General features: G+C 31.6%; 1 protein-coding gene across 1 annotated transcript in view; it reads right to left on the bottom strand.

Moving 5' to 3' along the window:
• The window catches only part of LOC142330946 (methyl farnesoate epoxidase-like), a 41,245-nt gene extending 15,254 nt beyond the window's left edge, over positions 1–25,991 (bottom strand). Inside the window, exons 1-4 of the mRNA XM_075376411.1 lie at positions 25,953–25,991; positions 25,021–25,135; positions 21,493–21,673; positions 17,583–17,701 (exon numbers count right to left, since the gene is read on the bottom strand). Coding sequence (XP_075232526.1) covers positions 17,583–17,701; positions 21,493–21,673; positions 25,021–25,135; positions 25,953–25,991 — 454 coding nt within the window. The remainder of the gene's footprint in view (positions 1–17,582; positions 17,702–21,492; positions 21,674–25,020; positions 25,136–25,952) is intronic.
• Positions 25,992–27,450: the final 1,459 nt, after the last annotated feature.

Here is a 27,450-nt window from a genome sequence, read left to right as displayed (position 1 = left end):
ATTTTGTAATTACGACCGATGGCGAGTAAACCTTTGTAATTTTAAAGATATCAATTGTTTTAGGATTCGGGACAAACAATTGTTTTTTTGAGAAATACCTTAAAATATCGATAACGATCGATGGAAAATTACAAAAACTGATTATAAATAGATCTTAAATCTTTTTCATGACGTTACAAACTCTGTCGCAACAGTAAGATTTCCGGTTTTAATTAATCTTGAAAACGAACCCGAAAACCAAGTTTTTTGCCTCTAACTCCGGTTCCTTTGAACCGACTCGCTTCAAAATCAATAGGACTTTATTCTCAATAGGTTTAAATCACCTCATCGAGTTTCGCCAAAATTCTTTAAGATATGCGTCCGATAGAGCGGACGAAAAAATCTTATACATAAACACGACCGGGTAGCGATTTCCGATTTATTTTTAAATCCGCTAAAAATGTAGAATCGATCTACGAGTATCGGTTTGCTTGGCATTTCTCCCGCCACCACCCCATTACTACTAAAACATATGTCGATAATTAATTTATCACGTCAAAGACAGCAATTCGCTGCCGCGCCTAGGCCGCTGAACGCCAGCAAGTAACTGTCGATCAATAAAACGCTTGGAGCCTTAATCTGGCTAGTAGCCAGCCGTATTTCTCGGTTAGCTTCCTACAGCAACGCGGTAGGAGTCTTTTCCCTTAGGTAAACCGATGTCGGTTGAACAAAGCGACCGCATCAAGGAACTCCCACACGGTCCGACAATGCGGCTCTCGCTACACTGACTCGGCCGCTTGTGGTGGCCGATTTTTCCCTACACCTCTAAGTTTCAGGATGGCCTGAGTTCTGGCCCTCCCAAGAGCTGAGACTGGACCTCCCCGCAGATGCACAGCTCATCGGCTGCCAGGCGGAACCGAAACAATTATCGGTTTAAATTTACACGGTTGGAGAGCACTCGGGCTCCCGTTACCTTTAAAAACGTTGGAGAGGCATACCATCCCCCTCACATCCTATATAAATCTATACAAGGACCTTCCCTTAGTCGTGGGGTGCCATTCTTGCTGCCGTGCTTCCATCGCGAGGCTATAAAACCTCCTCCGCAGGCGGGAGATTGGCAACTGTTCCTCGCAGGCGGGAGATCACCGCTCCTCTCCGATACAGGCCCGGCTCGAAACCGTATCCCAAATACGTCGGCCTCCCTGCCTCTTCGCAATTTCCACATGGCCGCCCGAACTTTCACCGCTAAAAATCTACAAGTATAATATAATATAGATAATAGCAAAACCGCTCTACCGAATAACTCGGCAGACGTGATTACTTTATATCCGATTTGAATTTTTATAATCAGAAGATCGTTAATCAAAATTTAATAAAATTATTCCCTACAAAAAAAAATTGTTTTTCAAATAATATCTCTTAGTTTTATTCTTTCCTAATTTTGTTTCCGAATAAATTTTTTAGCGAGTAGCCTAGATAACAAAAACGTAGTTTCGCTTAACGGGGGGAGGAGGGACCTAAGGCCATAGTTTCGTTTGAAATTTCAAGATGTGCCTATGAATACAACTAAAAGGTTTGTTCGACTTGTTTTTGACCGAGTTTAAATCGATCCTGAATGATGAAATTATATTTTTTTAATCGGAAAAATACCCTTTTAGAAATATTTTATAGAACGAAAAACAATAATTTACGCGTTAACATTAACATCCCGCGAAAATTAAATCGATAATATTACTCACCATCAAAAAGAACTTATTGATAAAAATAATAAAAATGAGATAAAATAAGCTTATTTGCAAGTTTTTTCCAAATACTAAGATATAAGCCGCACTGCACGTATCAGAAAGGTTATATTTATTTTCCCAAATATAGATTTTACGCTAACCGAGAGGATAACTAGTTTTTCACAACCGAATGAAGTCTTGAGAGCCGGATGATGCCCCAATTTGATGCATCAATTTTTTCATTTTCCTTCAAAGTTTTTTTTTAAAATAAAAACGGTTAGTATAATACAATATTTCGATATTAATTAATTAAATTTCTTAAAACATAGAATAATAATTCTGAAAATAAATTTCTAGTTATCATAGTTTTTATTTTTTTAATGAGAGGGCGGAGTTGCCTGGAGGGGAAAGGGAATAATTAATTTAAGGGATTAGGAAGCGAGGAAGTGAAGGTACTTACGAACCGAGGGGGAATAAAGTACGACACAACTTTTTGTTGTTTTTTTTAACCGGTACTTATAGTAGATTTAAAAAAAAGAGAATAAGACAATATTTCTACAAATATGAAAACAAATTTCATTTTTATAAATATGATTAATCGAAGAGTACGGGAACTAGAGGGCTTAAGGAAGCAAGGGACCGAGGTTTTGCACCTTTTTTGGAAAAGAGAACGCGTATTTAAAAATAGCCTTTGAATATAATATATTATAATATAATTTCTATTTATTTATTAATCGATGTGGCTAGAGGACTTCCGAAGATAAGAGGATCTGACTTCCTGGATGCTATCGATTTTTTTCTGGTCCCTGAAGAAAGAAGTCATTCCGAATGAATAAAGTACTTAATATTACAATATTTCAACTTTTATTAATTCAGAGGACTAACAACTGAAAGCAAGAGGGACAACATCTCATAGAGAGCATTAAATTTTTTGTTTGTTCCTGAAGGATTCGATTTTGAAAAAGAGAAATATTTATATTTTTGTATATCTATATATATATATATATACATATATATATATATATATATATATATATATATATATATATATATATATATAACATTATAAGTAGGTTTATTTTCAATGTATGTACTAATATTAACATAATGCTAAAGAAAAATGAGTTTCAAAAACCGTTTTATAAAAAGACAGAGTAAAAATTTTTACCATAACTGAACGACTTAAAATAAAATAACGACGTATCACACCGATTCATCGAAAATATAAATGGATTTAGATTTAAAAAAACAAAACGCTACCTTAAATAACGCACGATAACAATGAATTCCTTAGAAAACACGTACAAAATTGAAATAAAAAACAAAAATATTTATAATAAACGCACTCTCACTGCTGAATACATAAACAGAGAATTAAGTAGAAGGTTACGCGAACTTGCGAAGCCAAACGCTAACACCAAACTGAAGCAAAACCAGTTTTTTTGTACGTACCAGTGACGATTGAATACTATCTATCGGCTGGGATTTCCACGAAACTTAATTTAGGAGTATTATTAGGCTAATCGATATTATTTTTAAATAATGCAATTACGATGAATAAAAACGAATAAATATAAAAGATTTCAACGAGTCGAACAATACGTATATATTTAGACACCATCCGACCTTTGTGGCCGAACGGTGAAATCTTTATATTTATCCAGAAGGATCTTTACTCCAATCTCAGTCACGTTTTGTCATTTTTCACACGTAATAAGTGTCATAATTCATCCGTCTTAAAGATAAATGGACGTTAGATAAGTGTAAATGGACTTTAGCCTTTTTTTAACTTAAGAGAATAAATAAATGTACAATTTAAACGCAACCAAATATACAATAAAATTCAAATTTCTGTAAACAATGTACTTCTCCGATCGAATAGAAATAGTATATAAATATTACGATGTACTGCTTTACACAGAAAGGGTGTGACAAAGAAACCGAGGTACACCGGTTTATTTGGCTTTCTCTGAGAGTAACGATGTTTATTATCCACACCCGTACCCAGCCCCTGTAGTGAATATAATGAAGACGAGTCTTGTGGGGCAGAATATCAGTCGGGTAATTATATAGAAAGACGACGCGTAATCAAAATAATCTTTGTATATATTGTTTTCACCGCGCCGATTATAAATATAAAAAAAGTGTCGGTCTACCGTAAGTTTTAAATTAAACAACGTTATCGAGCGAAGCGATGGTTAGAGATTATGTTTGCTGATGTCGTAATTACATTTAAAATTTTTTTTTTTAAACTGATTTCGGTTATCTGAATACTTATTTCAGTAATCAGTAGATCGTAATAAAACGTTAAGGTTAAATTACAAAAAAAAGTTAAACGAGTAATAATGATAATGACTCGTTACAGACTTATTTTATAGAAAAAGTGACCTACGATTTTAAAAAATGTCCACGATGCAGCGAAGGTATGAGATTTTATGCGAACAATTACGAGAATGCTCATCGCAAACGTATAAAAGCGCGCTGCAATATGAACACATGAAATTGAATATATTGAAGGGTACATGGTTCGATAATGCGTGCAAATCTTTAAAGTGAGGGTGTAAATTCATCGCTTATCATTTGATCATTCGTCTTCCCGGGAATATTTTTTGGAGAAGAACTTGATACGTACCCAAATACTATTACCGATTTCGAGAAACTTTTTGTCGGGATGAATGCATACTACGGGTGGATAAGAATTCAACGTCATCAGGAGGTGAAAGAGAAGTAGAGATTGAAGAAGAAAAAATCGGAAAAAGGAAATTCAACGAAGAAAGATTAATAACAGAGCGGTGAATTTTTGGAAGAAATGAGCGGTACAACGAACGTGTATTTAATGACCCTGTTCAAGACAATCAGCTGCTTCTTTATTAGCTGTGTTAAGCAAACGGATCATGCCTGGTACGATTATTATTTCCGACCTTTGGGAATGGTATAATTACTTATAAGATGACGGCTATCAATATTTGACTGCAAATATGAACATTATGTTGGATATTTGTGTGAATTTTTATTTCGCGTAATTATGTCTTCAATTGTCTATTGACGCTGATATTTTTGTGCAGCAGTGTTTATTTTTAGTGCAGTAGTTTACTTGATATATTTTTGAAATAAAAGTTTCTGTATCAGATTATAACCGGTGCTTATTAAAAGTTTCTTAAGAAATCGCAATTTCCCTAGATTCAGCACGGATCAAATTCAGCCAACCTCAGTTGAAATTCTGGATCGGATAGGGCCTACTACATTGCATGCGATCTACTATCTTCCTGGCCACGCGATCACGGATGAATAATTCTCCCAGTACTTTGCAATCCAAGGTTCCCAGATTTATCGCAGGGAGAACTGGAACGCTAAGCAAACCGCATAGGACTCTCGACTTGCAACCGCTCGAGGAAAAACGTTGAAGAGTTGTACTGTCAACTAGCACCTCAATGCGATCTCAAAATTGTAACCTATATACTAGCCACCGAGTCCCACGATGATACCGGATTTGCTAGACTTAAGAATAGTTAACCGCTCGCCTGTTCTGCTCACCTTAAATACGATAAGAAAGTACAAGAAGAAATAAGTTAAGGTGTAGAAAAAAAGTCGCCTGTCCTTCACAAAAACAGGACAAACTGGACTCATATCAAACTGGATTGAACAGGAGCTGATCGTACCTGCCCTACTGAAGTGTTCTGGTGATATCGATTATGCAACGTACTATTTGTCCTCGGTCATGCGGGAAGAAGCCTGAAGATCGACACCTTAGAAGATATCTGAGGGAAGGGGAAGCACAGAGAATACAGAAAGGTGATGGACGTGATTACTACAAATAGGCGACTTGGACAGACGTGGCAATGATATAGGAGGCCTGAGGACAAAACATCGTTCAAGAGGGCTGCACGCAGATTAAAAAACTGCTGAAGACCATTAGGAATGAAACGTTCAAAGACTTTAAGAATCTTTTCCGCTTGAGCAGGGACGGGTACAAACTGCAGAAAGCCGTGAGGAATTCTCAGCGACCAAAATCATCAGTTCCTCTGCTGAAAGCGTCTGATGCGTTGTGGGTTAGAAACGATGGGCAAAAACCCGAGCTATTTGCTACGCATCTGAGTAAGACATTTCTCCAACACGAGGAAGGATATGCTAAGAAGAGGAAATAATTGACTTGTTGGACGTCCCAAAATCTCTAAGCCTTCCGATTAATTAGGCCCTTTTCAACGATGAAGGTGGTGCAGGTAGTCCAGCAACGGGAACGCTCAATGGCTTCTGGCTTAGACTTGATTACACGTAAAATGCTAGTTATGCTGGTTCAAGGCCGTCAACCTTTTCAATGACATCCTTCGAACAATACACTTCCCATCAGAGTGGAAGGTGTCTCAAATAATGATTCCGAAACTAGGTAAATCTCCACATGTCTTTCTACAGACAAATAAGTATTTTACCAATTCTGTCGAAGTTATCTGAGAAACTATTTCTTATCAGACTGTGGCCAAACTTAGAGCGAGAGAAAATATCCCGAATCATTAGTTCGCTTTCAAAAGTGGACATTCTGCCGTTGAACAGACGCATATTGTAGTGAATATCTCCACCATTGCCTGGAAAAGAGGTTTTGCTCGACCGGGTCTCGGTCTTTTAGTATGCCTGCCTCAAACCCCGCAGCCGGGGAGCCCGCCCCGGCTATGCCGTTTCGGACCCCGACACGAGGCCGGGTATCGGTCTTGATATTTACCCCACACACTAAATCAGAAACAAGAAGACGATTCACTCATTTGAATTCAACCGACAATAAAAGTCATCTAAGACCTCTCCAGAAGAAAAAACAGAAGGCTCCTAATAGCCTCTTCGCCTGGCTTCCTCATCTTTTTCTCTTAAAAGCAGACGTGCGAAGTCCTCAAATTTCCTCCAGATGTCAGACGAAGTCAGCAAAAATCCCAGAAATACATCGGTATTGAGGCCCCAAATATCAGCAGCTCTTCTGCGTTCAGTCCAATATGGGCAATAAAATAAAGTGTGCTCGGCCGTATCAACCGCCGGACAATACATACAAATGGAGAATCTTCTCCGGCCAAAACGGAAGAGATATTCCTCAAAACAGCCGTGCCCAGTAAGCATTTGAGTTGTATAATATCCAACCTCCCCATAACCACGGTCAAGATTCTTTGATATTATTGTCGCGAAGATTCAGCGCTATCTAGCGCTGAGGATATCCGGCGACTCAAATGCCTTAGCGTCCTTAAATGGGACAACATCCTTAAGCGATGAGCATCTTCTTTATGCCTGATGAAGGGCCTAAATTCCTTTCATAAGCAAATTATGTTACTGTTTTGTTTTTCTTTTCCTTTACTTGTAATATTATTTGATTTTTTTGTTTTTTGTTAGGGTTTTACGAACTTTTGTACTTTTTATGAAGTGAATCTATCCATGTGCCTTTATATAAATAATTTTCTGGTCTCTCTTCAAATCGTATAAATTTATACAAATAAATTATTATCTTATGCATTTATATATTGTCATATTTATATCGTAATTGAACTATTGTTTTATGTATGTATGTTTTATTGAGGGGATTCATTGGAAACAACTCCTCAAGCGATAATTGTAATTCTATTTACTATTTAATAGTATTAAATATTTACTATTCTATTCTATTCTATTTAATCGATTCTTGGAATCGATACGAATACAGAATTGTGATACAGAAAAAACGAAAAAATATGCGAATCATTTCCATTAGAGTAGATACATAAAAATATACTTATCTGAATACTAATGTTTGTGTCACAACTGACTTTTAATCGCTTCTCATATGTTAAGAAAAAGTAAAAAAATGATCAGCATTATTGCAACAAAGACATGGTCACAATTAAAAACTAAGGTAGAGCTAAACCTTTGTGTTGTTTATTGATGGATAACACCAACACCATGACAGAATATATGCCAAGATTAAACGAAGTTACCGAACGTTGTTGTAAATCAAAGTATTACATAGTTAATACGTAGTTAGTTAAAATTAAGTTATTACGATACCTTTTTCTTTTTCCTGTTTATCCTCCGGAAATTACCGTTCAGGTATTACTTCAGAGGATGAATGAGGATGATATGTATGAGTGCAAATGAAGTGTAGTCTTGTACATTCTCAGTTCGACCGTTCCTGAGATGTGTGATTAATTGAAACCCAATCACCAAAGAACAACGGTATCCACGATCTAGTATTCAAATCCGTGTAAAAATATCTGGCTTTACTAGGACTTGAACGCTGGAACTCTCGACTTCCAAATCAGCTGATTCGGGAAGACGCGTTCACCACTAGACCAACCCGGTGGGTTAGAACGAAAATACCTAACAAAACATAATCTAACGCTCGCTTTGCTCGTCAACCACGTCTAATTAACCCTTAAATATTATACTGGCCGATTTTAAATGTATACAAAACACGCCGCTACTGGAATATGTACTTTTTGATTTTTCATTTGAAAAATGTTTATAATTCTAAAACTACGGTAGACCCACACTTTTTTTTTATCCACAATCAGCGTAGAAAAAACAACAATATATGCCAAAATTATCACTTTTATATGCGAGTGGTCTTTCTATATAATTAACATTACCTGAATTTCGTGGCGCAAATTGATATAAAACAGTACAATCGACTCAATGAAAAGGAAACCACTACATTCCCCACTCTTCATCATATTAATAAGCCTGTCGTAGAGAATGATTGTTATTTTTGGGAATGGCTATTCCTTTTTGTGGGAGAAACTCTATACTTAAAGACAGTTTGCCTACAACTGTTAGAACAAATGACCCGTATTTAACTTCTTAAAAAAAGAAAAAAAAGAAACGTACATTCCCAACAGCTAATTCAAATAATGCAGTATTTAACAGGTAATTTAAAAGTAATTTCTTTTTTTTATTGTGTAACACGTTATCGATATCTCGGGTGCATAGACACGATGTATAGCGCGATCAATTTAACATTATAAGCGGAATAAATGTGAACTACTTATCGGTTGTGAATCCACTTATCGTAACATGCACAACGGATTATTACTGAGTCATAATCACGTGGGAGGTACAGAAAGGTGGTACAGAGGGGGCTACAGCGCATGCGCCAACCTATCATATGTGACGTCCTTTTAACATAGGTCCGATCATTGACCCTCTATTAGTATGCAATACTTTTCGTATTAACTCGTTTTATTATGCTGAATAAAAATTGTCGTATTTTACGTAATCGTTTTAGATTTTAAGTTATGTGCGATGTCGACTGGACGAAAAGGTAGTAAAATTATTGTTGTACGGTTGGAAATGATCGAATTGTAATTAAGTATTACGAATAAGAAGCTAAACAAGAATCTTTTCGTTTTCCTCTTAACAAGTGTACCGAAAAAACGTCAAGTTATTAAAAATTTTCGAAAACTAAACGTATACGAAAGAAGGCTCGACGGTATAATGAAAGTACTACCTAGACCAGGTCAAAACGTCCTGAACAAAAGAATACTGCAACTGATGATGACTTTGATCGACGTGCGATAAAAAACGTCCCAAAAGATTTTTATTTAAGAGAGAAAATTGTTCCTACTACAAGCCGATTTACCGGTATAATAAGGTAAGAATCGATTTTTAAATGGAAACCTGCACTCTTTGAAAAATTAGAAAAAAATGGATTTTAAAAATGAACCACACGTCATCCACTTAGGATAAAGTCGTGATCTGTCGGTTAAGAATCGGATATAAGATCCACTACATGGATACAAGAGATGGACAGATATGTGAAAGATGAAATTTCCGTCTCAACGTAGGCCATATATTCTTGTTTATTATGTGTAAGTGCGTACGTGTGTTATGCGGCTTTGGAGCGTAAGTACAAAGGAGTTTCTACCTTGTATGCCTCGAAAACAGGCGATTTCAAAAAATTATTTAAAAAATAATAAAAATAAATTAATTTTGTGTACGTAATTATATATAAAAAAATGTATCAAGTTTTTAAACGATGAAAAGATAAGTAGAGGTGGTCGAAGTCGGGATATTGCCAAATATGATGGTGGATGGTGAAACAGATAATTATTGAAGAAATTACGTGAAATTAAAAAAATTGACAACACAGCTGTAGGACTTTCCCATCACCCAACTTAATTTAGCACGTCAGTGTTGCACTAGCGCTCCTTGTGGTGACAGGGGGTAGTATTGACGCAGTATACCCATTTAAACAATAGTTTACAGAATGTTTGGGTGGGCGTACGATTTGGAAATATTCATTTTTAATTAATATATGTGCATAAGAAAAATAAGATCTTAATTAGGAGAAATCTTGAGATATTGAGGGTGACCTTGCTCTACAAGGTCACCCTCAACAAAAAGTAAGGGTGGCCTTACCCCCTTGACCTTTTAAGTTGAAAATTTAACGGCATCAATGCCCCATATACAGAAGTAACCTGACCCCAAGTTTGGTCAAAATCGGTCCAGTAGTTCTCCACATATAAGGTGATTTAGAGTACGACACAGAACACACACACGTACATACGAATATTCGGAAAATTTCCATCCGGTTTTTTGAGTTCCTTAGGTGTCAAAACGTAAAGATCCGGTGTAAAACGCAAATGCCCAAATTGGACCGATTATAATATTTTCCCTTTTACAGATGTGGCTCTTCTATGGCGCAAGACGGGAAAGTAAAAAATCATTTTTGGCTGAATTGCGGTTACTTAAACCAAAAAATCTTTTTCTCAACATTTTTATCGTAAATAAAAAAGAAGTTTTTATGGTTTTTTTTTCATTCTACTTTTTTAACATGCAGACGACGTCGCTGAACATTTTAAATCCAGAAGTATGGCAATTTGATAATTTGGTAGGTGCTGAGTACTACCTCCGGTTCCGAAAAAAATTGTTTCGAGAAAAAGGCGTATAAAAATCAAGCGTCTCGATCACAAATTTCACTGATCATGAATCCAACGACGTTTTCTGCTTTGGAACTGAATTTTCAGTAAATTAACCATCAATTGTATAATCCGACATCACTGCATGTTACCTACATCGACTCGACATTTTTATTATTATTATTCTTAAAAATTTAAGAATAAAAAAATAAGAATAATTAATAATTGTTTTTATTGTTTTACTTCCTATATTTCCTTTTGCGCTAACAAACACCATAAAAAATAGAAAATAAGCAAAAATTCTTAACGAGCGTCTGTCGCTACTAAAATTTCAGAAACTGAAATAAATAAAAAATATATTTACCGAAATAAAAATCTCGAAACGTGTCACACCACTGTCATAAATAGACTGCAATGCAATAAACTGTAATAAACCATTGTAATGTAATGCGGGTATAATACTACACTCTGGAATGTATTCTGTTCATAATAGAAAAAGGTTTTGGAATGACTAGGCAACTGCAAACCTAAACGATAAGGAGCAGAGAGACCTTGATACGCCGGGTCACTCCACAGCGATTCGAAATTCTACCTACGTCTCAAATATTCCGACTCGTTATAACTTCGCAAATATTACGAGTTTAAACCTGCAAATTTACAGAGGTATTTCTTGAAAGTATATACAACTTCAGAAAATGTGTAAAAAAATCGATTTATTTTTGACCCCACAAAGTAGAAATCTCCCATCCTCTTAAATTACCTCTTCATATTTGCGATATGTTAAAGAACTACAAGAGTTATTTTTGATAACAACTGCATTTTTTGCGGTGCATTCATATATAACAGCCCTTTTAATCTTATCTCGCTCTTAATTGAGCTCTTTTAATTATTTTTACTTTTCTTTAAGTTTTATTGTTGCCCGATTGATATTTTACTTTGATTCTTGTTTCTATAGTTTAAGCTAGTTATCGCATAAACTACAGATATAGTTATTGGTCTCTACACCTTCATTAGCACTGTTGCGATTTTTTCTGTAAACAGATGAGGGCCTGTACACCCAGATACTTCCTTGTAAGAAGTAAAGGAAGTATTGTTTTCAGATTTCAATAGAAATATCCATTTTGACTAGTTTCGACGTGACATCTGTACGTACTTATGTATCTCGCATAACTCAAAAACGATTAGACGTAGGATGCTGAAATTTTGAATTTAGGACTGTTGTAACATCTAATTGTGCACCTTCCCTTTTCATTGCAATCAACTGAACCAGAAGTGTACAAAAAGCCCAAAATCCAATTTTCTTAACTGCAGTAATAAGCCCTCATCGAGAGCTTTTCAACTCTATATCATAAGCGGTACTTGTTTTTATTTGTTCCAGAGTTATAGCCAAATAAAATTTTAATCGATGAAATATTTGCATCTTACAAGGGGAAGGCACATCGGTTCAAATCCGACTTCATCTCCTTTTTTTAAATTTAAATATTTAGATTTATTAATAATTATTAACCTCCGATTGTAAAAATATTTTTACAATAAATAGTAGTTCAATAATAATAAAAAATATCTCAGAAGTTATTAATGAAATAAAAACATGTACTTTTCGTTTTAAATAATGTGTATATGTAATTCACGTTAGATACATTTATCTAACGTTATCTATTTGTACGGTTTCGGATATGCTATTTTTTAGATATTTAATAAGCTTTTTTATTATTTAACTAGACGGCCCGTCTAGCCAGAACCTGGACCCTCGGGACTCGGTCAGATAACGCAGGTGAATCCCGGAGCCCGACTCATGGGCTCCTCGAGACCAAGGGACGTACCCCATGGACGCACAGCTCGCTTCGGTCGCCATTCCCATCGACCCAGAGGACTCCGCCCCCTGGATCCCCGCACTGTTCGTTATCCTCATGGTCGTGTGAAAATAATACTGATAAATAATAATTATAGTATTGAGGCTTTATAGAAACTTGAGAAAGAAACTCGATTACAAAAGATAGAATAATAGTAACTATGGCAACTAAAGTAGACACACACCTTTGACGAAAAACTCCTTATTTCTTTGGTATGGAGGCAGAAATGAAATAATGAAGTAAAAGTATTAAGCTCTTTTTTTCTTTAATGAATATCTTTAATTTACAAGTTCGCCCACTTGGCGGTGGGAGGGGGTGAAGAAATAATGAATATTTTTAATATTTTAACCTTCAAGGGAGCTACGGTCTCGTTCTGTGGCTTCAAACCTTCCGTGGTATAATACGAATGTATCTGAAAATTTGAAAGCAATCGATCGGTTGGTGCTTCGAGATTTTTCGACGTGAAATATATCCAAAAATCTTCTCAGTTATGCCATGAAACACAGGTAAAAATTTGGTTGCGATTGATCGAGTAGTTTTTTTGTTTATCCCCAACAAACAAAAACCCTCTTCCTCTTTACGTAATATTAAAGATAAGGTTTTTTAAATGTACAGTATATTTAAAAGCGTTAACGATTAGAAAAATATAAAGGTATCACTCGGTTCCTATATAAGAAATTTTTATGAAAAATTTAATATAACACTTAAACAACCACGTGTAGATTCAAGTTCAATTTGCGAAGCGTATGCAACTTTTTTGTCAATTTTGAAACCGCAGAAGAAAGAAAACGAAATAATAAACGTTTAAAAAAATTCCATCCCACATTCTTATGTACAATATATAAATCTAGATATCTGAACTACGACCCACCGGGTTGATGTAGTGGTGAACTCGTCATCCCAAATCGGTTAATTTCCAAGTCGAAAGTTGTAAGGTTCAAATCTAAGAAACGTTAGTCACTTTTATATGGATTTGAATACTAGATCGTGGATACCGATGTTCTTTGGTGGTCGGGGCTCAATTAACCGCCCATTTCAAGAACGGTTGACCTGAGACTGTACAAGACTACACTTCACTTACACTCATACATGTCATCCTCATTCATTTTGTGAAGTAATACCTTACAATGATTTCGGAGGCTAAACAGAAAAACAAAAAAGATAACTGTACTAAGATAGATGTACAGATCCGGAAGAGAAGTCGTTTCTCGTTATTATAAAAATTAAAATATGTTGTAATATGAATTGAAAACCTCATTTTTGAGGTAAGTTAAAAATATCTTATTTCCAAAATTTTGTTTCCGATTTCAATTTGTAATACGATCTTTTGAGATAAAATTAAAAATATGAATTAAGCATTTAAATGCTTAACGTCAAAACTGTTTAAGTACATTTTAAGTACTTAACAAAACCATTTTATTTTCTTGTACGAAACTACCATCAGGGATTGTCATTGAAAAAGTTGTAATAAAAGAATTTCTGCTATACGACCATTTTAGGTCGATTATTCAAAAAAATTATCATTTTTGTGTTAATTTTATTCACCGATCTATAAACAAATAAGTTAACAAAAATGTTGACGTTTAGATTACGTTATTCGAAGTTATTACACGGGGTCATAAACCTTTTTTTCATCTTCTTACGCGATTAAGTACAATATTTTAATCGAATATAAAAATATTTATGTTCATTTACAGGCCTAAACTGACATCTAAGCGAAAAAGGCGTATCTCAATACACACTATTTTTAACTAATTACGGAAACGTTTTTGGATTTTTTCGCAACATCTTTTAGTGTCGCTTAAAAAATATAATTAATTAATCGATATGATTTACTTAAGAAGTTAGGTTGTAACCGACTCCGCGGGCCACAAAAACCCCTTTGTGGGTGGCCGCGGTCAGAAAAATACCTTTGAGGGAGGTAGCGGGTTTGACTCGCGCGTTACAATATTTATCTCTTTATTGAAGAGATGATTGAAAGAAAACCACAAAGAGAAAAGGATAGACCACGGATGATATAAATTCCTCAAACTAAGAACAATAAAACAGCTCAAGAGAAAAGGCTCTAGAAACTCGTCGCAAACCAATCTGCGGATGACAACAGAGAAGAAGAGCGAAGAAACTTTAATTTCTAAATTTTATTTACGGGATCCGTACCCCAGATATCTGTTAAATCGAGCCATTACAAAAAAAAATGTTTAAACGTGTCACCTGCAATAAATGTATGCAAAACACCTAATGACTTTGCCTTTTTGGTCTCCTGATGCAAGGACAATTTCTTGCAGTACCGGTTTCATTAAATCGTAATGCGTCTCGGTCAAAGTCGGTTTACTTATTGGTTGTCTGTTTTAAAGTTATTAAATAAATCATACACCTCTTGTAAGGGCCGCTGTTCTCTATTACGTACCCATACGTCAACAACAATTTCACTTAAAGGATCCGCTATTATTATTTAATAAAACTAAACGAATAAACGAAGATAATAATCTGCATTAGAGAACAAATATTTCAACACGTTACAACTTAATTTTCCAATACGTAATTAATTTGAGACGATCGAATACAGTGCTTGTATTTTGAAGTAAGAAGTCAAAATGAGAATTTAATAACTCGCTTTGTTGTAAAGTAACAGCCGATTTACTAATCTGAATTTGTCACATATTTTTTAAATCGTTTTAATTGTTTTCCAAAATTTATTGTATTAAGTAATTTAGGTCCGAAAATATTTAACTTAATTTTAAAATTAAAAATTGTGAGGATTAAATAAAATAATATCAATCCAACTATTTAATTTGTATAATGTTACAAATTATCGGGTATAGATATTACATATTTTATTATAGTGAAGACTGTTATTAATAGTGTTCAAGGCCATTAATTCCAACATTAACTATTTAAAGTTTATTACCGGTTGTAATTCTGAAAGTAATACGAAATAAAAAAAGTCACTTCGAGGCGTTTTAGCTCCTTTTATTATCACCGCGATATTTTCGTGTTTGCAAATTTGATTGCTTGTTACTTAAAAAAGAAAGCGTTTATCAAGAGACAGTTTTCACCATCGTTTTTCTCGTAAAATATTATAAAAGTCATTTACCGTATGTCACTCTTCTTATTTAAAAGAAAAAAACAGCTTGATAAATATGGCGGATCCGAGATGACCGACAAAGATTTCATTCAAAACACACCATTTTAATTTTCAATTTTTGTAATAGTTTTGTAAAAATTTAGATCGACATTTTTTCTGCCTTCTAGAATCCCTCAGTTTTGAAATACGAAGCCGTTTTCACCCTCTAATATCATCCTGTGTTTGTAAAAATATATATGTCGAATAATGGAGAGAGGCTAAAAAAATTATAATAAAAAAAACCGTTAAAAAAAATCACAATAAAAAATACATTATATTTTATTTAAATTTTGACTTTAAGAAGGAAGCATTCAAATTAAAAATAATTGTACGATAAAGCCGCTTAAAAAACCAGCAATGTTCAAAAATAACGAACATCCTACGCTCCAGTCTTACTAAGTAACATAAGAATGAGCAGTTTCCCGTTGCCTTCTTCATCCGGTCGAATATAAAAAGTTACACGCATCAACACAGCTCTATAAGTTGACATACCATAAGGACCGGTTGTACATATTATAACGAACATCATTACCGCCAGAGAAAGCAACTAAGTATCAGTTGTACATAATACAGGAAAAAAAAATTAGTTTTACTACAATGAATAACTTAAAAAATCCTTCATTTGACGTCGATTTCAGAGTTAAAATTTAAAGAAAAGCTAAATAAGTATTAATATTTAATAAGGTCAACTTTATTATTATTTGTTTAAGCATAAACCTTTTTTTATTTTACTTTTGTTGAAGAGATTGACGAAACGCGACAACACTTTAAAATTATTTAATACTAAACGATTCGCTTTCAAAACCCTGGAAGAACTTTTCTCTAAAGAACCTTTCATTACCGACTGATTATCGATGAAACCCGTCTCGAAAAGGTAAGGAAACCCTTAAGTAAGAAATCGGAAAACATTTCAATTTATCAATCGTATTTCGTACGTTAATAGATAAATTGCACGCATTCAAATACGTTTAGATCTAGTTTTTTTTTTTTACGTGCGATATGAAAAATTAACATGCTATGATTTATATACTTGTATGTACTCTCTTGTTTCTCTGCACTTAACTAATAATGCTTACTTTTTTATTCTTTCTATTCTGCTCCTTTTCTTATTGTTATCAAGACACAAAAGTGTCTGACCTTTCTATTTTTTCTAACGGTTTGTTTTCATAGAGGAAGCATTTTTTGTAGGCCTACCATATTTTAAGGAAAGATAAAACAGTTTTTTTTTATTTATAGTACATTTTATTTATTATAGTATATTTTATTTACAGTACATTTTCTCATTTCTTTAAAGTTTGAATTTTTGAAATAATAGAATATTATACTTAAAACCATGAAAGTCCTCCCAAAACAATGAACTATTTTAGAATTAAATTCTCTAGTAGTTTTGTTTAAAAGTTTTATATGTTTATCATCCATTTAATAAAGTTATTGTACATCAAACATAAAAATCAAGGTTTTTTACCCTAATTTTTGGTCTTGACCCCAGATTTATCAAGAGCTACTGCAGATACGGTTCTGGGACCTATTTTATTTGATTTTTCAGGTCAAAAACCATGAAAAATCATTAATTCTACCCATTAATTAATGTCCTAAAAATTTCAGTACAACCTAATTTCACCAGGGTAGCTGAAACCTGAGCTAAATTTTTATATGAGCAAAGCATTTTATATATGAACTTTTCCATTATTTTCAAGAATAGAATAGTTCTAGGAGAAAGTCCTAGGAGAATTTTGTGATACATTCTGTATAAATGCATACAAATAAATAGTGTGTTTTACATTAATGTGCAAAATATATTAAAAAATTTCACTGTTAAAATACCTAAGCTACAAAACTTATTGCTGAGAAATTTTTTTTTAAATTTTATCTAAAATACTCCTTATAATGTGATTTTAAAAGGAAGTCTGAGACAAAAATTGTTCAAAAATTTAAGTGTAATAATTCTTATTCGACTTGTTTTTGTCAGGTCCTTCTTGTAGAAGCATGAAAAATCTGGAGACAATGAATATAAAAGAAAAAAATAACATCTTTTCATTACCTTTGGAATAATTATATCCAGATACTTTAGTGTCAGATTTTGCTCGATGTGCAGCAGTTATAGGTGCAATGTTACAAATTCTTTGAACTTCCATTATTATAGCTTCAATGTAACTTAATCTTTAACAGAATAATACAAATTTAATATAATACTATTATAAATTACAGATTATTTACGTACATATTATTAAAAAAAGTCTTAAAACACTGTAGAAAATTATGTGTTCTTGTTAACAAGAAAATTGTCTAAAATAGTTTATTTTTATTTTTTAGCTACAATTTAATATGTTATATAAAACTAATGAAACAATAGCAAAAATGTTATAAATGTGAGGCAGTTTAATCTTATCCTGGGATCACTTTGGTTTTTAATATATTGTTTTGATGTATATAAGGTGACTTAAATTTTTTTATTTTAAAATTACTCTGCTTTATAACAGACTGAAAACCCAATTTGAATTTTCTTTTGTCCAACCTCAAAATGGAAAGAAATAGTGATCTTTAGGGTGAACAACATTTCTGAGAGTTGAACCCCGAAACTATCAAATTACACGATAATAAGTGAATCAAAATCCTGCTAAAAATAAAATATTTTATTGAATTTGAAACAGGGTTCTAGAGAAATGCAAAAAAAAATATAGAGAATAAAAAAATAAAAATAAATTACAAATATGTATATGTAATAAAAACATACTAAACTAACAGATAATTCTATATTAATATAGAAAGAGATAATATTCACCAAAAGTAAAACTTTCAAGAAATATACATATCAGTGTAAAATCATTATTAAAAAATATACAAATTAAAAGTGTTAGTCTGTATGTTAAATTTTAACTAATAATGCTTACTTTTTTAAAGAAAATGAACTTGTGTTTGAGATTTACAAAAGGATGCTGGATAATCTTGGACATGTCATTGCAGATATTTCAGTTGAAAAACTCAATGAAACTTGAATTACATATGTAATGAAATTTAAAGGCTACACTTATGGTTTTCAATAATGCTGAATAATTTCATTAGTTTATTGATTAACATAGACAAGAACATACTTCCTATCGTATATAATTTTTTATTGAACTTTGCATTATTGTAAGCAGCCAGAAATAAACAAGATGAGAAAATCTTTTCAAATTTAAAAAACATTTTAATTTAAAAAGTTGTTTAGAAGGAAATTCTATAAATAAATTTTCTAAAAGTTACTGATAATAAACATTTTATTAATCTGTTACTGTTGTTAGTGGATTGGGAGTTGGCTACCACAAATGGCTAGTTAACTGAGAGTCCTGTGAACATATTGTCAATAATTAATTATTATAATTAAATTATGAAGCGAGTAATACAGACTCATTAAAACATGTTTGCATAAACCGTAGATTCCCAAACCGGTTCCTATGAACCCCTTGGGGTCGTTTGACTGCTGAGGGGGTCTGTGGCAAATTAAAATTAATGTGGGGGTGTGTGGACAACATCAGGGGGTTCGTGAAAGGTTTAATATAAAGTAAAATAATTGTAACCCATTTTCATTATTATAAAAGTTAAAATAAATTGGTAGCAATTTTTATGTCCTGAGTAAAATATTATACATAGGTACATAAAATAACAGTAATGACAAATATTGCGTGGTGGGAGTCGAGCCGACCACAGCCATCTATCTATATATCTTTGCAGGTTTGAACACAAATAGAATCTCATTTTCAAAATAAAACAAAAAATTAATAAATAGTGATTTTTTGCAAAGAAATAATTTCTTTTATTTTCTTGTATCTTAAATTTGTGTCCTTTTTTTACAGATAAGAGTATAAGTGAGCCGAAGAAAAAATGCAGACAATATAGTATTGAATATTTAAAATATGGCTGTATTCCATTATCAGGAAATAGTACTTTACCTATGTGCCTTCTATGCGATAAAACATTATCAAACAAATCAATGAAACCTTTTAAGCATAAGGAACATTAGACAAAAGTCTATAGCGACAAAAAAAAAATTTAATTTTCTTATTTTCTTTGAAACGGTAAAAGAAAAATATTTGAAAACACAATCATTGCGACAACATCTGAGTGAGATGACGATGGACTGCGTGCTTTTTGTAACATTTCTTTACTGATTGCAAAGTCCAGAAAGCCGCACACCATCGGTGAAGAACTTATTCTACCAGCTGTAAATGAGGTAATATGCACTGTGCTGTATAAACCAGCTTTTGATGTTTTAAAAAGAATTCCACTTAGTAATAATATAGTACAAAGAAGGATTGATGAAATGGCTCAGTGTGTAAAAATTTCTTTATATAAGTCTAATAACTGAATTCCCTATACAGCTTTACAAGTCAACTTTGCCAGGAAATGAAACTTTACTTTTAGCTTATGTGAGATTTGTGAAAGAAGAAAAAATTTCCAAAGAATTGTTATCCGCCAAATATTTGGAAACTTGATATGAAAGGTGAAACAATATTTAATGAATTCAACAACTTATTCTATGTAAAAGCTATACCCTTGAGTAATATCCTCTCCTTTGCTAGTGACAGTGCTCTGACAATGGTAGGACAAGATCAAGGCTTTCTGGCATACTTAAAACAATTTATACCAAATGTATTATCTGTACATTATGCCATTTATGAACAACATTTAGTCAAAAAAAAATGTTTAGCCAAAAATCTTAGTGAACGCTTGCATGGCTCACCAGATTATGTCATTAGAGCAGTTAATAAAATCAAAAGGAATGCCTTAAATGAGAGATTATTTACTCAACTTTGTTTGGAAAATAATGAAGATTACAGTCATTTACTTACTACTTACCACGAAAGTTTGCTGGTTATCTAAAAGTGCATGTTTGGATAGATTTTATACACTTTTTGATTCATTGTTGGAATTCCTGAAAATTACATATATAGCTCAATTTAATTAATTTGAAAAATTACATAGCTTATATGACTGCCTTATTTGCCAGATTTAACAAAACCAATTTGAAGCTATAAAGTCATCAATTAAATTTAATTAAAACTAAAGGTATAATATCTGCGTTTGTTGTAAAACATTTTCTATACAAACAAAACTAGGGGAGAGGAGAATGCTTTCAGTTTCCAAATTTTTCAAAATTGCAAAAAACAAGATGAAGATTTGCTTACTTATTATCAAAACTTAACGGTCTTCATTCTGACTTCAGCCAGAAATTTTAAGACATTCTTCACTTGGTTATCTCCAATTGGATGCTAAATCCTTTTGCAAATAGATCCACAAACTCAGATGAATCCATTAGAGGGACTTATTGAATTATTCACAAATGAGAAGCTGAAATCAATGTTTGAACAAGGATACCACAAATTCTGGTTACAAAAACAGATAACTTTACATCCTACATTATGGGTCATCCTACAGAAGCTGTCAATTGTTTTCCTACCTTACTATTTAGAAGAACGTGGATTTAGTGCAATTATGATCCTCATCACAAAAAAAAAGAAATAGACTGGAAATTAGAGCTCGTGGAGACTTATGACTGTTATCACAAACATAGAGCTAAACATAATCTCATATCATCCCATCAGGTTCACCCATCTCACTCAAAAAAAATAAATGTGATTTTATATTTTAAAACAAAAGTTATAATTTGCATATATAATACTTATTAATAAGTTATAATATATAACTTATATATAATAAGTTATAATACTTATTTAATAAGTTATTTTTGCATAAATACATCACCATTTACCATTCAAGACATCAAAGTTAAATTTGTAATTTTTCTATTACACAGTTATGTAGTTATTTCACTTCGGGATTCATGGTCAGGTTTTTGCTATAAAAAGGCGTCCATGGGCATAGTTTGGGAACCACTGCCTGCCTTTAACTAACCACTTATCTAACAATTAAACATATTTTATTTAGATTTCATAATGAATAATATTAAAAACCTTGAAAGATGTTGCATTACGGGTTGATTTCCTTTGCCAACCGTTATATCTAGTTCAGATTGCGCATGTTTTTGTACATCAGGATAATGTAACATATAAAGGACTGCGAATGATAGTGTACTGCTGGTGGTTTCTGCACCAGCCATAAACATATCAAGAAGTAACACAACCAGTTGGTTTTCTGAAAAAATAAGAAAGAAAAATTAGCATTTGTTAATATAAATAAAACAAAAAGAATTTGAATACATTAAGGAATTATTTTTTTGTAAATACTAATGTTATTACATAGGTGAGGATGGCAGGGAACCATTTCAATTCTAACTATTCTTTATATGTCTGGAAACCATTTTCTTGAGAACTGCTACAATCTATTTTCAGATGTGATTCATGACTCCTGACAAGTCACCTACAGTCATTTAGTTACTACATTTTAAAAGGTCAAATTATGTTTATGCATGTGCAAGCATGTTTTATATATATATATATAAAACGCACAATAATTCTGTTAAAGCATTATTTTGGTATATTCATAGGACATTTTTTATTAAATATTATATAAATATATCCAAATCATGACAAATTTTGAAATTAAAAATACTTACATTACTTTTCCAGCTATAAAGTTATTGCTGCTATAGCTTTAATGGGAAATATGTAGATCAGTAAAAAAAGGTCTTGTTTTAAGTTTTGACCTTAAGGATACATTAAAAAAAAATTAACAAAAAGGTACATTTAAGTAAATTGTAAATAATTTATGAAAAATTTTTTATTCCAATGCTCCCAGGTCCAAAAAATCTATTTTTGTCAAATGGACGTTTGTACATATTTATGTTGGCTTATATTGTAACTCTGAATCCTGTTTGGGGGAAAATGTATTAAATTTTTGCAAAAACTGGAAAAGGGGTGAGGGTGTTTTATTTAATAAAATAAAATTTCAAATTTTTATTTGGGTGGTATAGCAAAAAAAAAATTTCTTACAAAAGTTTTCTTTTTATATCAAGATCACAAATTGCCAAAAATTTTTATTTAATATTCACCCCCTCCCCGAAAAATGACTATATATTTTTACTTATTTACCTTTGAAATGCTTGAGAAAAGGTGTAAAGGGAGTTTTTTAAATCTATATTTTCTACAAAAATAGGTCTTCAAACCAACAGGTTCTTCATAAAATCTTTTTGGCCATCCAACTCCAATGGTCTGGAGTAACAAAAAATATCTTCTTAATTTTTCTAAAAATTTTTTAAAAAATTTAAGTATTGATTTAGAGGAAGAATAATAACAGGGGTTAATATTGTTATGTGTCCATTATTAGTTCTTTTTTCTGTAACAAAGTACATAGAATAAAACAGGTTTCTGGAAGTATGGTACATTGTAGTTTTTAGTTTTATTCGTTTTTAGTTTTAACTTCTTCATGCTTTTCCTTTACCTTTCAGTATTCAGTTGATTTCAAAAGTGAAAAAAATCCTTTATTTAGTGATTAGTTTATAATTGTTAACTTATTTTGTTTTTAAAATTGGTCCTTTTATTTATTTATTTTTTTTTTATCTATTAATTGTAAATGTGTCACATTCCTCTCTCTTTTTTTTAATATTTTTTGATTAAAAGTTATGTTTTCAAACAAAAAAAACTTTGTTCATTTACCATTGCTGAAAAATTAAATGTTGTGTCAGTAGCTGAAATATTAAATAAGTTGTGCATTCAAGATTTGCAAAAGAAAAAGGATTTATTGCTTGATGATTATTCAAAAAGACAATCGTTTTGTGAATTGAAATTCAGAAATCCCTTGAATTAAAGCAACAACTAACTGTGTTTGATTATTAAAAAAAAAAATGGAAAATTGTTTTGCAGTTATGGATGGATGGATATTCATTTAATGGATGAATTGTTGAAACTGGTGTGGTTTCATAGACCCAAAAGCTTGTGAAACATAAAATCTATGCTCATCCATGACAGCTTTTGGGGACATTTAACTGAAAATGTGAAAAATTCACTATCAAAAAATAATTTTGAATTAGTAATTGTAACAGGATGATTAACTACTCTCCTTCAACCTTTAGATGTTTGTATTATTAAGCCTTTAAAAAACAGACTGAAAGAATTTTATTTTTCACTTACTCTTACTGGATGTATTAAAAGACCATCTCTCTCCTTGGTCTATGAATGGATAAAATATACTACATGGAAAAATATATCTACAGAGCTATGTAGCTATATATATGTTCAATTTCAAATAATATGGATGGGACGGAAGAGGATACAAATAGGGCTTAAAATGATTGAAGTGAAAAAATGAATACATACAATTCATTGCCAGCTTTTCTTTTAATTTTAAAATGCCATATTAATTTGTCAACTTTGTCCATTAATTGTATTCTTTGCAATAGCATTATTTATAACAATAATAATGATGACTACTGATGAAGTATCTCTGAAAATGTATTATTCAATAAAAGAAAAAATGAATCAATGAACTAGCACTATCTTCCTTCTGTCAAAATACATTAAACAATTGAACAAAAATCATGAAATATTTGGTGAAAGATAAAAATTTAATATTTCAATTACATTATTAACTAATAAATTTATGTAAAAAATTCATTGAACAATAAAAAAATCCTTTTTTAATTTAGAAAAAATCTCCTTTCTATTAAGGCAGTTTTATATTTTCTTTAATTTTTATGAGATTTGTTTAATTTGGTAATAGAAGCTCTATTTTTTTCTCTCCACAAGAAATATTCTTGTCTCATATTTAATATGTTTTTATATTTCAATTAGTTAATTTTTTTTTATCTGAAAGTTTGTAAGCTAATAACCATAATACTAGTTGTTATAAAATTTAAATAGGACCAACTCAAATTTAAAATCGTAAACCATGATTGCAGTGTATCCTTTTTTGACAAAATATTTCTGGGAGGACATTCTCCAATAAAAAAAAATTAAAATGACCCCTTCACTGTATATAACATAAATTATGAAAACTCTATTTTGAAATTAGTTTGTACTTACAAATTTTTTCCAAGAACAATATTCACAGATTATATGGGTGATGATGGTAGCACATTGTCACAGAGACAAAAGTAAGTGCTCCTGCTAATATATATATAAACAGTCTTTAACTTGTCTTTGTAAAGTACTGACATTTAATACATGTTCTTTAATGTGAAAAAATGGTACACATTACAAAATAGTTGAAAATTTAACTTTTAATCATTAGTAAGCTAATTAGAGGAAGTAAGAAGTGAAGTGGTTTCCACTGGCTTCTTCACAAAACCTAATGCATAGAACATATCAGCATGCAAAAGCCATCAGCAATGAGGTGGATACTCTGATATCTCTACAATAAATCCCATTAATACCAAATTATCTGCTGTATAAGTGACTACTGTCACTTATACAGCAGATAATTTCCTTGCATAAGAAAAACTGGGGTAGATAATGTAAAGAAAAAGATTAGTACACCCATTTCTGTGTGCCCATTTGTAAGGGAATATTTAAAATTAGAGACATATGAAAGAACAGAATTGATACCATGGTATATTGTAAACTTTTCATGTTTGTGCCTTTCGATTTTATGAAGAAAAGCATCTATCACATCTCTTGTTTCTTCAGGTTTATATGTTCTTTTATGTTCTTCAATTGTTTTCTTGAAATTAACAAATATTATGAATTGTAATTATAAAATTTTATAGTATCAAATACTACAAATAATAAAATTATGTAAATTATAGAAATTGTATGATAGCATGTTACATTTTTACGTTCTCTTAAAGAAATTATTTCATATTTAGTATAGTTGCTTTACACTGTTTGCTCAATGTATAAAATGACATGATAATTAATTTTTTTATTATTTTTAAATCATTACTTATAAATTAATTAAATTTTCAAAAAAAAAAATTTTTAAAGATACCCCTACCAACCATCAGGCTAAAATTATTACAATTTCTGTAATTGTAATGCTCTTACACATTCATGAATGTTTTCATCAAGTCTATTGACATTAAAGAAGAAAAAACAATTGAACAACTTTATTAACTTGTATTGACATTGTATCTTGTTTAACCTTATCTGCAAAAAATTAAAAACTTTGGTAATAATTTATTCTTTGTCATTTCTTTTGCTTGCCAACCCCTATCACTAATATTATGCTTTCATACTTATGTATTTGCTATAATTTAAAAGAAATAACTATATTTACTTTTTCAATGTGTATTTCCTTATTCCACTACTTTTTAAAAATTTATTATAATGATTAATTAATGTTAAAAATTCCTGTAATTTTCAAATAAGTGATATTTTTTAAACATTCTTCTCAATGAAAGTGAATCATGTCTTATAAAATCAATGCTTCCTATGTACACCATTATGTTTAGCATTGTTGGAAATAGCACGTATTTGTTGATAATTTTGGTTTTTTTTTCACTGAAATCAAAAATCTTTTTTTAATCATTCTTAACTACCAGAAGAAATTGGCAAACTATACTTTCTCCTTTAACCATGATGTGAATTTTCTACTAAGTACACAATAAATTCCTGTCAACAGTTCTTTTGGCGTATTTTATTTTATTAATCTGTATTATAAACATGACACAAGAATTACTGGCTTAAAGAATTCAAACAGTGTACTAGAATTATTAGATTTATCAGTTAAAAGATGTTAGCAAAAATTGCATGATGTAAAATATTATTAATTGTACATCATACAATTTCTGAAAATCTGGATCATCTCCATGAAAAGATGTCAATTGTCGGTAATTCATGCACTGGTTACCTGGGAATTATCTGTTACATCAAATTTTTTATTTTCAGAGATGTTTTCCAATGTTGGACATGTACTAACTAGTTCTGAGCAGTATCTTTACAGACTGAATCCAGACTGTTATCTCATATAACATAGTACATATAAATAATGGTGTATATTACCCAAATAAACCGAGTATGCAAAGGAGTGTTTTTGATATGAGGCAAACAAAAACATAAGATCATGGGACAAATATCAGAAATCATGATCGTGGGACAAGTAATCAATTATATACTTTAATATAAATGAGTACATTCAAAGCTATGGGATTTCAACTCAGCTATAGAATATGCTTTCATTTTCTGATTTAGAATAGATTACATCAAAAGAAGAAAGGATAAAGAAATAATAGATTTCTACATCAAACTTACTTATTCCATGACCGTGACTTGTATTAAGCAAATTCATATTTATTTTATGCAAATAAAATAATAAAAACAATTATAAAAATAAAAAAAACGACTGCCAAAAAAAAAAAATAGGACTAAAAACAACAATAAATTGAACTAAAAAAAAGAAAACAAGATGTGGAAATAAAGAACTAAAAATTGTTATGGAGTATTTAATTAAATAAGATAATGGGTGACCAATCAACTTTCAAACAGTTTTAATTTGTTTAAATATATTTTTCATGTTGTAGAAATAGCAGTCATTTAAGTTGTCTTAACGATTACGTTTTCACCAGGTCTTACATCAATAAGAAAATTTTGTCTTTCAATGAAAATATTTAAATGTAGTCAGGGGGCTCTTTAATATAAAATAATGACTATTCAGAACTCTTTACAACAACTATTTAGAGCTCTTTAAAATTATTATTTAGAGCCTACCAACTGCATTATTTTTGTTGAAGGAAAAAATTTTCTTATCGATGTAAGACCTGGTGAAAACTTAATCATTAGACAACCTTAAAACCTGCTATTTCTACAACATGAAAAATATATTTAAACAAATTAAAACTGTGTGAATGTTGATTGATTACCCATTATTTTATTTAATTAAATACTGCATGATGATTTTTTTTTAACCTCCAGAACCACCATTTTAGGTATTGCTTCAGAGAATGAGATGAATGATATGTAGCATGTAAAAATGCCATGCCTGATCAGGATTCAAACCCGGGACTTCGAATCCCAGTCAGGCATGGCATTTTCAGATGC

The sequence above is a fragment of the Lycorma delicatula genome, chromosome 10, assembly GCF_047948215.1.
Source record: "Lycorma delicatula isolate Av1 chromosome 10, ASM4794821v1, whole genome shotgun sequence".
Classification (NCBI taxonomy): domain Eukaryota; kingdom Metazoa; phylum Arthropoda; class Insecta; order Hemiptera; family Fulgoridae; genus Lycorma; species Lycorma delicatula.
This window is presented reverse-complemented; position numbering and strand designations above follow the sequence as displayed.